Here is a 17,256-nt window from a genome sequence, read left to right as displayed (position 1 = left end):
AACTTCATTGTAACTTTATGTTGATATATATGTATATATACATACACACACACACACACACACACACACACACACACACAGAGCTTATTCCTTCTGTGATGTGTGTGTGTGTGTTTGTGTGTTTACATATGCGTGCAGAGGCCCAAGGTTGAAATCAGGCATCTTCCTCACTTGCTCTCCAGTTTACTTTCGAGCCAGCATCTCTTAGTGAGCCCATGCGTACCGACAGTGATTTCATTTTACACCATGAAGCTAGAAAGTGACTGTGCGTGCATTGACGCTGACGTACGTGGGGATAAGAAACAATCAAGTAGGGGCCGCAGAGACGGCTTAGCCAGGAAAGCGCCTGCTATGTGCACAAGCACAAGGACCTGAGTTTGGATCCCAGAACCCACTGAAAGAGGTGGGTGTAAGTGGAGTGCTGTGTAGGACACTCACCACTGCACCTGCTCTTCAACAATGGAGGAGCCTAGGCAGGTCGGAATTCTGCACGGGGGGTTCTTCCACCTCTTTTTAAAGTTCCTGTAGTGAGAACTAAGAGATGCTGTCAGGGGCTATTTGGTGCCCCTAAAAGAGCAATCTCATTGGTGAATGCCAACTTCTAGAGCAGTGGTTCTCAACCTGTGTGTCTTGACAATTGGGAAAGTACATTCCCAATGGCCTTAAGAACCGAGATGCTACCGAATAACAAAATTAGAGCTAAGAAGCAGCAGTGAAAATAAATTTATGGTTAGGCTTCCAAGACCATTGGAAGTATGAGTTTTCTGATGGTTGGGACACATAGGTTGAGAATCGCTGGTCTACACCTTTCTCCCACTTCCCATTTTCCTGGGACGTGGACCTGCTCTATGATATGTCTGTAAACAAACTGCTTGGGCGGTTGTGTTATGGATCCTGGACCACTGTGTGGGTGGTTTGAAGGGGACCCTCCTTGTGCACAGAAGCTGAAACATTCAGGATCCTTCTTTTCATCACATGCTAAACACTGTGAAAAACCAAAAAAAAAAAAAAAAAAAAAAAAAAATGCCCCTAGGGCACAAACGATCAAAACACACTATATAGAAGTACGGAAATGCCATAATGATGCTCATTGCTATGTATAATATACGCTAACAGTGAACAAAAGTCCTCTATCAATTCCCAGGCGTCCAAGGAGAATGATGTTCCCGGGAGAGCAGAGCACAGAGCCCAGGGTCAGCTATGCATCACCCACAACCCTTTTCCATAGGTGACCGGTGACAGCGAGAGCTCACAACTGAGCCACATTGCCCTTCCACATGCCTTAGAACGTTCGAGGAACACTTCTGTCTTAGCTTCTCCAGGCAGACCAGCAATGGCTCCCGTCTTATCTGCAGGCCCCAGGCCAGTGCCCTCAGCCTGGTTGCCACTGTCCTGATTGGCCCTACCATACCTCTGCAGCATCATTCACAGGTAGGAGCTACAGCCTCCCTTGCTTTCCTCCTTCCAATTTGAAGGCTCCTTTTTGGTACCGCGCCTCAATCTGCATATGCTAGCGCGCGCTCCGCCTCAGAGCTCTTTCATATCTCAGCCGACTCCGATGACGGTATTTCTAATAAAGTGTCCCATCTCCCAGCTTTCCAACTATGCTAATCTGCACAGGTCTCCTTACTAAACATGTCTTCACCGACTCTCTTCCTCCAAAGTGGGAGCAGAGACAATGACCATGGATGTGTCTAGAGGCACTTACCACGGGACACTGGCTTCTCTGCCCTTCTACAATCCTCAAACCACCAGAGGAAGAGTCTGTTTTCCTTCCCATTTCTATGGAGGTGCCTGTAGTAGTGGAGGATTGGGGTGTGTGTGGGGGTTGGGGTGGGGTGAGATGAGGGCACGTCTGGGTAATCCGAAGGTCCTGCCTGAGGACAGACAGTGTGGAAATTGTGCTAGAATGTTCAGCAGGAGGTCAGGCCAGGTCGCGGCAGCCCAGCCCAGATCCTTGAGCTAACGGGTGGGAAGGAAAACTCTATAGCTAGAGAATAAGTGTTTTTTTTTTTTTTTAAGTGCAAATGAGGAACGCTAAGCTCGGCTGACTCCGACCTTAATAGGATTTTGATTTGCAGGATTTCAAAATAGGATTTATTCAGGTCATCGAGAAACACTCTCAGCGTATGGATTGAACTCTAGAGGAGATGGGAGAGGAACAGGCGCCTTGTGGTTCCTGTCACTTTGTTGTTGTTGCTGCTCATTATTGGAGTTCTTCCTTCCCCAAGCTATGGCATATGACTCACTTCTTTTTTTATTTAAGATTTAATTAATTATTTATTTATTTTTTATCACGTATGTGTCTGTGTGTATGCGGGTGCCAAGCAGGCCAGAAGGGAACATCAGATCCCCTGGTGCCTTAGTTGTGAGATGCCGTACTTGGATACTGGGAACTGAACTCCAGTCCTCTGCAAGAGCAGGGAATGCTCTCAACTGTGAAGCCATCTCTCCTCCTCCTCAACGGCTGAGACTTTGTGCTGGCCTAAACCGCAGCAAACTGTACCCCAGCACATTCTGGAAGCGACATTTCTGATTACTAGAAGTGCTCCAGAGGCCTGCCACAACGCTACCTACTGGACATATGTCACACTCTTGTGGGAGGTCTGTCTTCAAGCAAGTTGTCTTTGCTGGCAACAGTGATGACCACCTCCACAAAGGTGTCAGGTGCTCCTGTCTCATTGTTGGTCACACATCTCAAGCAAGATGGACATGGACAGTTTCCTTCACTTGTCATCGTGTCACCATGGGTTATGAACTCTCTGTGAACCCACTGTGTGTATGACAATGCTGCCACTGGCAAGAACATGAAGGGCAAACAGCAAGGCCCTGTGGGAACCTAGCAGTGTGCCTCCAATGTGCTCTACTTTGCCACAAAACACTATGCTCTATGGTGAAGTAGGAAGGGAAGCCAAAAGCTCAAAGACAAGATGGCTGGGCAGTGAGGAAGGGTCTGTGTTTCATAATTAGCTCTCTAGTAGTGGTTGAGAAAAACTAAAGCTCTGGGTATGGCAGTGCATGCCTTTAAGCCTAGCACATCTGTAGACAGAGATGGCATCACTTCTCGGCTGAAGCAATGAGAGTTTGGAGAGCTGGGAAAGAATCAGACTTAAGAACAAGATCCACCCGTTTGTAATGGGCAAGGAAGCCCAGAAGCAATGTCATCATTTCTTTTTAAATTCTGTAAGTTTACGCTCTCTCCCAGAGAGACAGAGAGAGAGAGAGAGAGAGAGAGAGAGAGAGAGAGAGAGAGAGAGAGAGAGAGAGAGAGAGAGACTCACTCAGCTATCAACTAACTCCACAGATGCCATAACGTGCAAGAAGACACAGAATTGACCCTGAGGAATTAAAAACCTTACACGTGTATAGCAAGATCTGGGAGGAATCTGTTAGTGGACTTTATTATATTTCAGTCCTCACAGAGTTTTGAGCTATCAAGTAGAAAAGCCTAATGTGGAGGTAGGGGTTTAGCGCATGCTTAAATTAATTATAGCTTTAAGATCACTGTTGCCATAAATTCTACCTGAGAAGAAAGGAAGGAAACAGGGAGGCTTCTTAGTGTTGTTCACACTTAAAGCCAGCGCTTGGTTGAATGGAATGTGGCAGAGCCTCCTGGTGACTCCGTTGGTATGCTGGTATGCCAAGGGTGCCTGCTCCTGGCAGGAAGACAAAGGGCTCTCTGGCCACACAAACATCCTGCCTTCTTGTTTTCAGAACAGTGAGGAATGGTTTTCTGAAATAAATGGCTTTTTTTTTATCTTCAAAGAGCTGTAGCTGTAAGAAGCCCACTCACTGTGCGTAGTGAGGTCTGCCCTGCAAGGCTGAGAGGATGGAGCTCAGGTCAAAGTCAACAGCACAGAGGCCGGTGTGGGAAGATGTCTGGGAAGCAGAAAGAAGCTACGACATCAGTGGTCTCTAAAGCGTGGCCCTGCAGACGGTTCACAATGTAGATAGCATACAGAATGTGTAAAGTGCATGGAACTGAGCTAATATGATGCTCAAAGCCTACAGGGCAGGGAGCAAACACCTTCCCTGGGAGGTAGGTGACACACAGAGGTCACTGTGCCATCATAGGGAAGGCAGGCCTGTGTCCCAACATGCTGCGTGTCAGTGCCGTGTACTACACAAGCCACTTGCTGTAGGCAAGGGTTGAGCACCTGGAATTCCCTTCAGAAGGTAGCACATGAAATGTTAAGGGTCTTACTATATGGCCCTGACTGGCCTAGAACTGGTTATGTAGATCACGCTGACCTCAGCCTTGCAGAGATCTGCTTGGCTCTGCCTGCTGACTGTGCCACCATGCTCAGTCCAGAGGATGTACCTTGTAAATTCAATTTAAATTAAAATGAGCCACAGTCATGAATGGCTCTGGCAGCCCAGGCTTGGAGCAAAGACTTCTTGCTTCTTCCTTGGGCTCCCAGGGCCCTCAAAATAATGAAAAGTACATCTGTTACATGATCCAGCTATACCACTGCTGGCATGTATGAAGAGGACTCCAATTCACCACAGAGATCCTTGCATGCCAATTTTTATCGACAATATTTACAAGGTATTATATATGCATATGTACGGTATGTGTATGAAATTGTCAAAGAATTGAATTAATAAAATGTATAAAGCAAAAGCCCTTATGTATTTATATATCCATATTCTGTATCTACATGCCTGCATATATTAAAGGTTTGAAGTCTACTTTTGTTATATTATTTTATTCCCTAGTTCATTGCACTCACTTGGCAGCACTTTCCTTTTCTAGTCCATCCTTCTAGATTACTTTTGTCTGTTTTAGTCTGTAAACCACCTGGACTCTTCCAGAGCAAATCTCTAACCTTTTCAGGGATTAGACTAGGAAATATTAAACACCAAGACATATGGATCTACTCCAGTCAACAGGAGGGGCTTGACCACCATCCACTTAATGCGATTTGGCCTTTCATCACCTCAGTGCATAAGTGCTCATTCCTGGACCGACAATCAGGAGGGCCTCTGGAGGGGGGGGGTGTCTCAGTTACATTCTCTTCCCTAAGAGAGGGAAGAATTGCTATGAGAGCAAAGGCCGTGCATCAATTTAGAGGGTGTCAAAGCTGTTATAGCCGACTCAGTCCAGGCTGCAGAAGGCTGACTCTGAACTGCAGCATTTAGGAGCTCTGTAGGGGACCCTCTATAGGGGATGGCGTCGGTTAGCTGCATAGATAATGCAAAACAAAGTACTGAAGCTGTCATCTGGGATGGATATATATCCAAACATCTCCCCTCCATTGTTCTGAGCAGAGTGGGTGTGACCTTAATTGCAACTTTTACCTGCTTCCTGCCAGAAGGAACCATGAATGAATCATGCCTCTGAGTTTAGGCAGGGAGAGACCTCTGTATAACCCTAGCACAAATGATAGATTGTTACTGACCAAGTTACTAGGAATTTGGGATGGAAGATGGGCAAGCTCTTTCTGAAGAGTCTCCTCTGACCCCCTAAAGCCAGTCATCCATCACTGCCAATAAAGAGAAGCAGAGGCTGATGGGAGGAAGCAAGAGCACAGGGCTCCTATACACAATGTTTAACTCAATTGCACTACAGTGCCTTTTCTGTATTGTGTCAAGAGGCCTCATCAATCGGGACAGGCTGGGGAAGATGATTTTTTAGATGTAGCAGAAAGCAGCAAGTGTGGTATATTTTGTACCAGTACACGTGCAATTGTTTTACATCCCTTTTTGTTGATGCATGTGAGGTTAACATGCGGGTCTGAGGCTTCCATTGATCTATAATCAATAAAGGATTACTGCTCATAATGAGCGTTGTCATTGTTGGGAGGGAAATGGATACACTTGAGTTGCCTGAAGAAGTGTGATGATATTGTCATTGTCACAAGCATCCCCTCAGATCTAAACTTTATTCTCAACAGCAACAGACAGTTTCTCAACGATGGCAGAGGCCAGCTTCAAAGCCATCTGGACGTGGATTTTTCCAAATGTCCTAATTAGAAGCTGTGTCTTAGGGAGGCTTTGACTGTGCTGTGTATTATCCAAACGGGTTCAGAAGACTGCATCTGGACTAGAGTGTGAACGCTGCCTTACAGAAGCGCTTTGACACTGTCCTTCCGAGAGTCAAAGGTGGCCTCAGAGCCAAATTGGGGGGGGGCACTAGCAGAACCTCAAGTGAGAAGAAGTCACCCTCTCTAGCCACTCAAATGGACAAAGCTCTTCAATAAATGGATGGCCACAGTGGAAATCTATGTTGGTGCCATCTGAGTGCTCACTGTTTTTTTCTTTTCTTTTCTTTTCTTTTCTTTTCTTTTCTTTTCTTTTCTTTTCTAGAACTGATAGACCATGAGAGGATGAGCCAAGTGCCCCAAACTAAAGAGGGGAGATGAAGTCACTGACTTAGTTCTTTGAGTATGAAATCCTGCCTCCTCTAACTGCAAGCTCCAGTAGCAGGGCTAAGCCTACCTCACTTGTCAAACAGGGATGAAGTTAAGCTTTTCTTCCTGAGATAAAATGCTTGACACTGCCCACCTACCAACTTTTCAAAGATAACTTTACTTTTACAGCTACATAGCTAGTGCTGGATGTACAACCCATCTCACCTCACCCCATCTTTCTAGAGAATGAGCTTGCCGCAAAGATGATTCTTTAGATGTCACGGTGTTTAGATGTGGGGGGCTATGTGGTGATATTCTGGCTCACAATTTCTGTAACTCTATAGTGGGTTGTCATCACTTTATTTTTTTTATATCATTGTATCTCATATCATTATGCCATTATATTTCACATTTCACTCAACTCATCTTACAAATAGTAAACTTACAACCCACAGAGAATTTCATACATGTATACAATGGATTATGACCATAACCACCCTCCAATTTCCTTCTCCAGCTTTATGGGGAATCCTCCAATAGGTCCCTCCACCAACTTACTGCCCCCTTGAAAGGTACTCCATTGTGTCAGATTAGTGCTACCTTGCAAGTGGGCTTGGGATCATCTACTGGAACATGGATTGCCCTACATGGGCCACAGTCTTAGAGGAAAAATGACTGTCCTTTCCCCAGTCACCATCAACTGCCAATAGCTTCTCAGTCAGGGCCAGGAGTGGGACCTGGGGAAACCCTCTCATACCCATGCAACTGAATAATATCTTTGTTGTTGCTTTTGTTTGTTCATTTGTTGCTGTTTTTGTTTGTTTGTTTGTTTTGAGACAGGGTTTCTCTGTATAGCCCTGGATGTCCTGGACTCACTTTGTAGACCAGGCTGGCCTCGAACTCACAGAGATCCACCTGCCTCTGCCTCCCAGAGTGCTGGGATTAAAGGTGGGCACAACCACGCCCAGTTCAACTGAATAATTTCTCATGCTTCTAGCATATTTCGCATGGAGAACCGTCTGTAGTTCCCAGCTATGGAGATTGCAGTTACTTACATGTCTTTCCTCTATAAGACTTTTATCATTTGTGATGCATCCCATCGGCACACACTCCCAATCTTTGTCTACATGACCATGTGATAGCGAGAAGTGTGCCAGGAAAAGAAACAAATATGCTTTCTCAATGACTGGGCAGCCGTACCCCAGCCCACTCCTGACCCTGGGAAATGAGACATCAAAGTCATGTAGATGCAATATGGTTGTCACACACTCACCCGCGCCGTAAAGTCCACGGCGGCCGCTCGGTTTAACAGCAACGTGGCCACGTTAATATTCCCATAGTGGGCAGCTATGTGGAGCGGGGTAAAGCCACTCTGTGAAGAAAACACAACATATGGTCAGTTGGTTACTTCCAGTTTGTCTTAGGCTCAAATAAAAAATTAAAAAAAAACGAGGGCGCAAAATATGCTGGGGGTCACATTCTCTTCTGAGCTAGGCTTTGGTCAGGCCCAAGGGCCCGTAAGGTTTCTAAGAAAACCCTCACTCATAGGCAGAGGGAGAGCCAGGGGAAAACCGGGGCATGGAGACTCATCAATTTAAGGCCTCCACTAGCAGAACTGTGTGGAAACCCACATTGCAAGAAAACCCTCATAGTCACAGCGCTATGATCTCATCACTACTACTGCTTTAGGCAGGTGAGAGAATTGGCCATGGAGACTCGTGAAAACCAATTCCGGTAGTTTTATACAACATAAAACTCAGGTGAGCCAACAGTAAATGCCAGTCATAAGGACTAAAGCCATTTGGGGCGGTGCGGTGCTATTACACCCACGGAGGTGATTTTTACATGAAGGAAGATGGTGGTCTACACTCATCCGTTCATTTACCATGTGGCTACTCAGCGACACTGTCTTAGGGATGCTTTTTCTACCATGGTCATTTTACTTCCTTTAAAAAAAAAAGCCAAACATGCAGCAATTCACTTATTCCCCACCCCCACCCTGTACCAAGATCAGAACCCTAGAAGAAGTGATGCGTGTGTAGTTCGTTAGCAAGCTTCTTAGCCATGCTAGCTGTCACTGCCTCTCATGGAAGGTGGGTCAGACTGCACCGTTCTGAGTGACTCTCCTGTTGCTGACACCACGGAGGGTAAGTGTCATGCAGAACCCTAAAGACTGAGTCCCCCGGAGGAGGAGGAGGAGGAGGAGTGGAGCAACAGGGGTGTCTGCAGCTTCAGGTACAGCCGATAAGCATCGGAAATACCAGAGGGCCTTTGTCTGTCTCTGTTACAGTACTCGTAGGTATTTTGAGGATGCCTAAAATCTCCCTTCCCAATGCCATGTTCAGCTGCAGAAAGCCCTGGCAATTAACCTGCCGCCTGCCTTGGCACATGCTCCTTCAGGGGTCGCGGGGTCGGGGCGAAGCAGGATTCTAGCCTACAGAAGGCAGTGCAAAGAAGGAAGGGGAGAGGGGTAGGGAAGGGGATGAGGCCGCAAACCTAGGAGATGGAAAGCGATGAAGCAGATCTCGATTATACAGAAAAACGGAGACAGATACATATATATATATATGTATATATATACCTCGGTTGCTCTATTCACCACCATCTAGGTTAACACATTGGGAGGCAAAGAGGAGGAAAAAAATGAACGGTTAGTTCACTCGGTGACGTGGACTGCAGGAAGCTCACGGCAGCTACAGGATGAAGATGAAAGCTATGATGGAAGGGAATTGAGGGGGCAGGAAGAAAGCTAGACTCCACGAAGAACGGCTACACAGAGACCTCGCCCATTGTGCCATTTCCCCCAGACAGACTTTCCAAGCAAGACAGTAGGGGTCTTTGGCTGTGGCTCTTCTCCTGCCGCATGCTTTCCACAGCTCGCCTGCCCTGGCTGTGCTGCCCATCAATATAGAGGTCAAAGCCGTGAAAGTTGGCACACACTGTCACTATCTCTCTGTAACTTGCCTCCGGTGTTTGAGCTGCACTGTTCTATACACTCTTTTGTGACATGAAAAGGAAGGAAACTGCAGATGCATGGAAACCCTTTTCTTTGGAGGGGACCTCCCTTTTAGCATGCACACAAGAACATGGACAGCCTTCTCTGGCTTCTCAGGTGGACGCAGGGACCCGTGTCCTCATTCCTTTCAGTGAAGTCATATTTTGGGCACAAGCCGGCCAAGTGGGAGACCGTGTGTTCCTCAAGGTTGCCTGCCTGACTCAAGACAGGGATGTGAAAGGCTGGGGTGCCCCGGTCCCTACCTTTGACTCCACATCTGCGTTGTTGTCATTCTGCAGGAGCAGAGCTGCCGCCTTCGTGTCGTCTTTCCGGGCCGCGATGTGGAGGGCCGGGAGACGCACTTTTCCCTTCGTGTCATTTTCGAGCAGGAGTGACACGACTTGGTCATGACCTTGTTGCAGAGCAACAGCCAAGGGCGTGAAGCCATCCTGCAAAGAGAAGGACGCGTCAAGCTCGGTTAGGTGGGTACTTTCTTATGATTCCATTATCAAGTCGGGAGCAATGGGACGGCCAAGGATCAGTTTTTGTTTAGGGTTTTGGTTGCTAACAGCAGCTTTAAAAGCACATAAGTGCATACAAGAAATTTTTGTTTATGATTTTTTTCTTTTCAAAGGCTATTAATTATACACCAATTGGGGAAAAAAATGAAAATATCTAAAAGTGCTACATAAAAATAAACGATGTCCAAATGTTAGTATACATAAAACAATCTTTATGAAATAGTATTGTCCAGTTAAATCTAGGCGGAGTTTTCCAAGAAGATTTTAAAAGAGTTGTAAACGTTCTCGCTGATACTTTGAAGATGAGGTTAGTACTGATTACACCCTAGCCTATGTTTGGGCGAGAGCAAGGAGTGGAGCATGTCCATTACCGCTTCGAGAAAGGCCTATGGGATAGGCTCTTGGCTTCTCTAATCAGTGAGGGGAACTGAAGCAGCAAACATGCAGTACCTGACTTTAATAGTTTGCTATCTTAACGTGTGTCTTTATGGGGCAACATGATGTGATTTACAAATACAATCGAATAACAAATTTAAATGCCTAATTTTTTTTTTGACACATGGTTTCTCTGTGTAATAGCCTTGGCAGTCCTGGACTCACTTTGCAAAACGGGCTAGCCTTGAACTCACAGAGATCCACCTGTCTTTGCTTCCCCAGTGCTGGGGATTAAAGGTGTCAAATGTCTAATATTTTTATGGTAGGAACATCAGAAATATATTCTTCTAGCCGTTCTGACACGCTGCAACTGCTATCACTGCGCTCGGCAACACATCCCCACAGGCCTTAATCCTTCTCTACGACACTTTGCCTCTTTGCCCAACACTTTCCAGTGTTTCCACCCTGCTGAGCTGAGGGTGCCTCAGGGAAATGGAATTTCAGAATATACCCGGATATAACATGTATGCTCTGCATATTGTGTGTTCACCCTAAAGTGCCCTGGAACATGACCAAGCAGAGACAGTTATGGATTCCACAGAGGTTCATTAAATAATGTCCGGTGCTGTGTGGCTGACTGGAGAAAAACAACACAGGACAAAACACCCAAGAGTGGCTCACACGGCACTTCTATCATGACTTCGTTTCTATATACCCAAGGGAACACTAAAAATGGTTTTTTACTAGTGAACGGATGGGCAAGTTTCTCATCATTTTTCCTGTAGTCATGGTTACTTCTGTAGTCTCCTGGTACAAACATGTCAATAGAGCATCAGTGAGGCCGAGGTGGGAACTATGTCCTTGGCTTTTGTTGATTTTCCAAAGATGTTCATCGTTCACTCCTTTGCTAGAAAACTGGTAAACGCCGCCATCGTTGCCTGACTGAATACAAACTGCCACATCCGTAGTCAAGAATGTGCAAAGCATCAAAGACTGTCAGGAGCAATCCTGCTCAGCTTGTCCCCATGTGGCTCCCATCCACGACTTCCCCACAAGCTGTGGGTGTGTGCAGGGACGAGGACAGCTCCCTTCCTGCAGTGACCTCTCTCTCCTCTCTGTATTCAGCCCCTACCTGTGCTCCCTTCTGTAGGATGTGGCGACCTGATTCCCTCAACTCTACTACTATCCAAGGAAAGAAAAAAGGAAAGGACACTCCTGTCATTTTTTTTTTAAGTGAGATAACAAACAAGCAGGACCGAACCAAGATGTCAACAAGACGAAACCACAGCCTCACCCTTATGCACGTGGAGTGTAGATTACACCAGAATATAATTAAAAAGGATTGCTTCTTATATACATGAATGCCAGTGCAGCATTCCTTTTCATAAAGAAAAACATCCAAGTGTTCTCATTGGTACAGAGATATGATGAATGAACCAAGAGTTATCTCTAGAGAAAATTTAAGAGCTTCTTTCCTTCCTTCCTTCCTTCCTTCCTTCCTTCCTTCCTTCCTTCCTTCTTTCCTTTCTTTCTTTCTCTCTTGTTCTGTTGTTGTTTGAGACAGGGTTTCTCGGTGTAGCCTTGGCTTTTCCTAGACTCACTTTGTACACCAGGCTGGCCTCGAACTCACAGCCATCTGCCTGCCTCTGCCTCCCCGATTAAGAGCTTTTCTTTTCATTCTCTTTTGTGACTGAAACAGTACAGGTGGGTTAAACTTGAGGCTCAGTGCATGCCAGGCAGGCGCCCTACCGCTGAGGCTCTCAATCTAGGAACCCTAGGCATTTTTGAAGATGAGAGTGTTAACAGAAAAACCGTAGAAAGAGTCAACTTTGCACCTCACTTAAAAACCTTGAAGCAAGGGGCTGGAGAGACGGCTCAAAGGTTAAGTGCACTATCTGCTCTTCCAGAGGTCCTGAGTTCAATTCCCAGCAACTGCATGGTACCTCACAACCATCTATAATGTGATCCGATGCCCTCTTTGGTGTACAGGTGTACATGCACGTAGAGCACTGTGTACATAATATATAAACAAATCTTTCAACCCCCCACCCACACACACATACAAAGCCTTGAAGCAGGATAAGAGTAGGACTGGCAGCCTAGGTCTGTTTTGAGTCATAACAAACAGCTCTGTCTTCTCTTCGCTGGTACAGACTGTAAAGTGTTAGAGCCTATGCAACAGGAAGTACTTTGCACTAGAAAGCCTACAGCAGATAATCCGATTAGTACTGATAAGAACACACTTCTAGCATAAGCCAATTAAGGATCCAGCCACCCTGCCTGCTCCGGGTTGTTAATTGCTATACTCAGCAGCTTTTGGTCTGTGAGAGTATTTTCTTGATTAATGATTGATATGAGAGGGTCCAGCCTACTGTAGGTGGTGCCACTCTGGGGAAGGTGGGTTGTATAAGAAAGTAGGCTGAGCAGGCCCTGGGGAGTAAGCCAGTTATCGGCTTTTTAAAAAAATAGTCCCTGATTCAGCTCAGGACAGGCCTCCAAGTTCCTGCCCTGACTGTAAAATAAACCCTCTTTTCCCCACTTTGCTTTTGACCATGATCTTTATCCCAGAGAGGAAAAAAAAAAAGAAAAAGAAACTAAGAGTTAAATTACTAAAATATAATAATTGCTACCCCTTTGTTGTCGTTTAAGGATATATTTATTTTTATTTTATGTATATTGCCTGCTTTGTTTGCACATACGCAGTATGAAACATCATGCATGCTGTGCTCACAAAAGCCAGCAGAGGGCATCAGATCCCCTGAAACTGGAGTTACAGATATTGTCAGTCACCCTGTGGGTGCTGGGAACACTACCTGGGTCCTCTGAAAGAGCAGCCAGTGATATTAACCTACTCAGCCATCTCTTCAGTTCTCCACAACCGTTTCTTAACTGGATTTAGCAAGATTCTCAGACAATAAGTTCTTAGGATGACATCCTCAACAGTATGGAAGGACATGACGTGAAGAGCGAGGCAGTGATAAAAATGTGCTTCGGACATATTGCTTCTTCAGCATGTGCAGTATTGTCCATTTTCCATCATGCTGGGTAGCACACTGTCAGATAGGCACACCAACATTTACTGATGGGTGCTCCGTCAGTCCATGCTTAGGCACTGTTCAGTGTTTGGGAACTGTTAGTACCAATTACACTAACAGCCCTGCATACTATTTTCATCTTCTCTAATGTATCTGTTGTATAAAGTCTTACTGGCAAATGACAAAAGCAATAAGTTTTGGGGTGGGGAGGCTCTGGGTGCTCACCACATGGGCCGCGCCACTTATCAATGTCAACACTGTTAGAAGAAAACTATCCCCCCACCGCCCCCCCCCCCACCTCACAATGTTTTCCCCTTTAAACTCAAGGCCCAAAGATTTTCTTCTTCACCCGGTTAGACTTCATGTCCCATTGGTCATTGTCTGACTTTCTGTACGAACCGTCTCTTCACTCATTTGCTGGGGTTTCAGGAAGGCATAATAACCTCAAAGGCTGGGTGAGGAGCCATCTAGGCTCTTACCTTTCCTTCCTTTGCCACTTAGCAGCCACACCAGCCTCCTGACCAGAGAGATGGCTTTGTGGTTAGCTAGACCCTATCTCCTAGCATTCATCATTGAATTAAAAATGAAGAATCTGCAAGTATCAGCTCTTTACTATCAGCAACAGATTGAGCAGCATGCTTACTCAGTGGTGACAGTGCCCACAGACAGATCAAAACCCTACATTTCCAGATAGTAGCAAAGGCTGAAATCACTTTTTATATTTTAAGTAATTTTTCTATTCAAGACTGTAGAAGATATACCCACCCTCGACAAATACCGCTATTATTCGGTAGCTAAACATGTATAACAGTTTTATTTGGAAGTATAGATTAAATATAATTAGTTAAATATATATATGTATACATATATATTCATTCAATTATTGTAATTAGCCTGACACTAATCAGAAAAAAAAAAACTACACTTACAGTTAATATTCATTAAAATGATATTTCAAAACAATGGTTGCCTTGGAGGCAAGATTATTAAGAAGCAAAAATTATTATCAATAAGTTAAAAATTATAATGATAGCTTAATTATAGGGTAGTCCAGGCACTTGAGCAGATAAAGAATATCTGTGCAGTGAGAGAATTCTCAAAGATTAAAATAGAGTTTCTAGGGCATCTCATAAAAGAGTCAACTCGTTAAACAGCCAACGGCCGCTGAAATCCTAGTGAGAAAACTCTTAGTTCTAGGCTTACAAAAAGCCTTTTGTGGGTGGGTTGGTGTCCCCTTCATCCATTGGAAGAGTCCTGCCTGGCTACAGGATGTGGCCACTTCAGCCTCACCATCCCCTGCTGCTAGGAGTCTCAGCCAGTGTCACTCCTATATCTTCCCAGGAGCCTGCCCCATCCCAGGTCAGGTCTCCATCTTTGTCCTAGAGATGCCCCAACACCAATTTCGCTTCTCTTACCCAGCCCTCTCACCCCCTATCCCTGCTCTCTCCACAACTGATTTCTCCCCCCACCCCCCATTTCTCTCTCCACCCTCTCTTATCCCGTTCCCTCTCCCCCCAACTTCCAGGTGTGTGTCTGTTTTATTCCCCCTTCTTAGTGGAATTCAGGCATCCTCCCTTGAACCCTCCTTGTTGATTAGTTCCTTTGGGTCTGTGGTTTGTAGCTTGGTTATCCCGTACTGTAGGGCTAACAAAGCTGATGGGCTGCTTGGTCCTCAAGAGGCGGGGGCAGGTGGGGTGGGAGGGGTGGGCGGGGAAAGCTGTCCTTGACTTGGGCACTGTTTCCTCCCTCTGAATCCCATTTCCCTAGCAGGGCTGCCTTGTCTTGCCTCAGTGAAAGAGGAGGCACTTAGTCTTGATGTGATTTGGTGTGCCAGGTGGGTTGGTACCTAGGGGTGGGAGGGGGTGGGAGGATGGGAAGGGGAGGAGAGGAGGGAATGGAGTTGCAATTGGGATGTAAAATGAAATTAGAATTTAAAAAAAAGATTAAAAAATAAAAGCCTTTTGAACACATGAACGCAACTATGGAAGAACAGGGAGTTCCTCACCTCTGTGGCCAGGCTCTGGCTGGCACCGTTGTCTAGAAGAAACCTGACGACCTCCAGGTGGTTCTCCTGGGCCGCCATATACAACGGCGTGAAGCCATTCTGCAAAACAAGAAACAAGAGTTTGCCAAGCTGCCCCTGAGCACAGACGCTCTGAGCAGTGCTCACCTAAAATGACTTCATTGTAAGCATTCACAGTCATCAGAGAATGGAGCCCAGCAGCCCAAACCATGTCCACAATGCTGAGTGTGATTTACAGTCATAATTACAATTAGGCCCCTTGCCACACAAGGACGTAATATTCATAGTCAGTTGTCTTAAAGCAACTTACAGCAATCTATGCACCGTAGGTAAACACGCATACTCAGGTTATCCTCAATGGTGTTGAGGTGCTACCATGAATAGAATATTTTACCAGCTGCTACAGATACAGAGAAGGATGCGGTTCAGCTGTCATCTTCCAAGCATCAATCACCGATTGCAAATAAAGATGTACTATTTTCATATGAAAGTGTGCTTTTCAAACAGTCCCAGCTTGGGAAGGAAATTATTTTAACCTCAAATTACTTCAAATATATGCCAGATGTGATTTCACAGATCAAAGAAAGGGAGGGCTCACATGCAAAATAGTACGGCTGAGTAGAACTGCCTCCTACCACAACTTGCCATTTTCCTTTCTTTCTTTCTTTCTTTCTTTCTTTCTTTCTTTCTTTCTTTCTTTCCTGTCTTCTTTCCTTTCTTTCTTTCTTTTCTTTTCTGTCTTCTTTCCTTTCTTTTTTTCTTTTCTGTCTTCTTTTCTTTCTTTCTTTCTTTCTTTCTTTCTTTCTTTCTTTCTTTCTTTCTTTCATTCTAAGCAAGGTTTCATGTACCCTAGGTTGGCCTAGAATCTAACAGATAGCCAAGGCTAGCCTTAGACTACGGGATCCTCTACCTCCTGAGTGTTGGGGTCACACATGTATAATCCCACTGTGCCCTGCTCCCTCTTTTGTTGAGAACTTGCCTATCTGGCACTCATACCTGAGAAAGCTGGTCTTTTCTTAAAGACACACTCCTATTCACTTTCTGAGTCCTAAAAATATTTGTTTGTTGACACTTGGTTCTCCTTCCATAAAACTCATTCTTCTAAATGATGCCGTTCAGTGGGGCCTGTGTACTCACAGAATTGGGATGATAGCCTTGCCAGGCAAGACTCACTGCAGGACGAAGCTCTGCTAACCCCTCATCCTGCACCTGTTGGTACCAATTTTCAGCATCTGCCTTTTTTTTTTCCTGTAACCTTGGCAACCACCCATCTCTGTTCTATTTCTATGACTTTGTTTACTTTGGACATATCATATACATGAGATCACTTGGTATGTGCCCTGAAGGGGCTTATTGAGCTTTCTGCTTTCCATGCTGATAAAACGTTTTTTGTGCCTCCCTCCCTCCCTCCCTCCCAAGGATGTTACAGTGTCAATACCAAATGTCCCTTCAGGGATTATGATGGAAGACTTGGTTACTATTTAGATGCTCAGGAGAGCTTTAATGTAATCAACAGATGACCCCATTACAGTCTCGCATTTGAAGGCATTCTTGGGAGGTGGGGGAAAGTATAGGGTCTGGTGAGAGGAAGCAGGTCATTGGAAGGGCTGCCTTTGGCCCTTTCTAATTTCCTTCTGCTTTGTAGCCATCTTGAGGTGAGCAGCTGGGTTCAGCCCCACATGATCTGCCGTGAGGTTTTGTCTAGTCTCAGGGTACCTAAACAATGCTCAAGCAACCGTGAGACCAACTAAACTTTTCTGTTTTTCTCACGCATGCCATCAAAGTAATGTAAACTGTCTCACCCAATGTACATTTTGATTTCAAAGCGAGCATTTGGTATATATGTGTTTTAGTTCGCTTTAGTGATGGCCATGAGCCCCCAGGTCCGTTTCTACTTCATCTGACAATGTCTTGGTTATCTTGTCTTGGTGAATGGCTCTTCCATGCCCTGGAG

General features: G+C 45.4%; 1 protein-coding gene across 15 annotated transcripts in view; it reads right to left on the bottom strand.

Moving 5' to 3' along the window:
• ANK3 (ankyrin 3) overlaps nt 1-17,256 on the bottom strand; it is a 590,040-nt gene that overhangs the window by 181,283 nt on the left and 391,501 nt on the right. For 13 of the 15 annotated variants that reach the window (XM_084753969.1, XM_084753972.1, XM_084753956.1 and 10 more), the window contains exons 5-7: nt 15,285-15,383; nt 9,612-9,797; nt 7,627-7,725 (exon numbers count right to left, since the gene is read on the bottom strand). In XM_084753969.1, the coding sequence (XP_084610095.1) occupies nt 7,627-7,725; nt 9,612-9,797; nt 15,285-15,383 (384 nt within the window). Of the gene's footprint in view, nt 1-7,626; nt 7,726-8,934; nt 8,959-9,611; nt 9,798-15,284; nt 15,384-17,256 lie in introns of all 15 variants that reach the window. The other 2 variants (XM_084753955.1, XM_084753965.1) reach the window with 1 other exon arrangement.

This window comes from Acomys minous (assembly GCF_964271855.1).
Source record: "Acomys minous genome assembly, chromosome: 13".
Lineage (NCBI taxonomy): Eukaryota > Metazoa > Chordata > Mammalia > Rodentia > Muridae > Acomys > Acomys minous.
The sequence above is the reverse complement of the archived record's forward strand: the minus strand, read 5'-3'. Positions and strand labels throughout refer to the sequence as shown.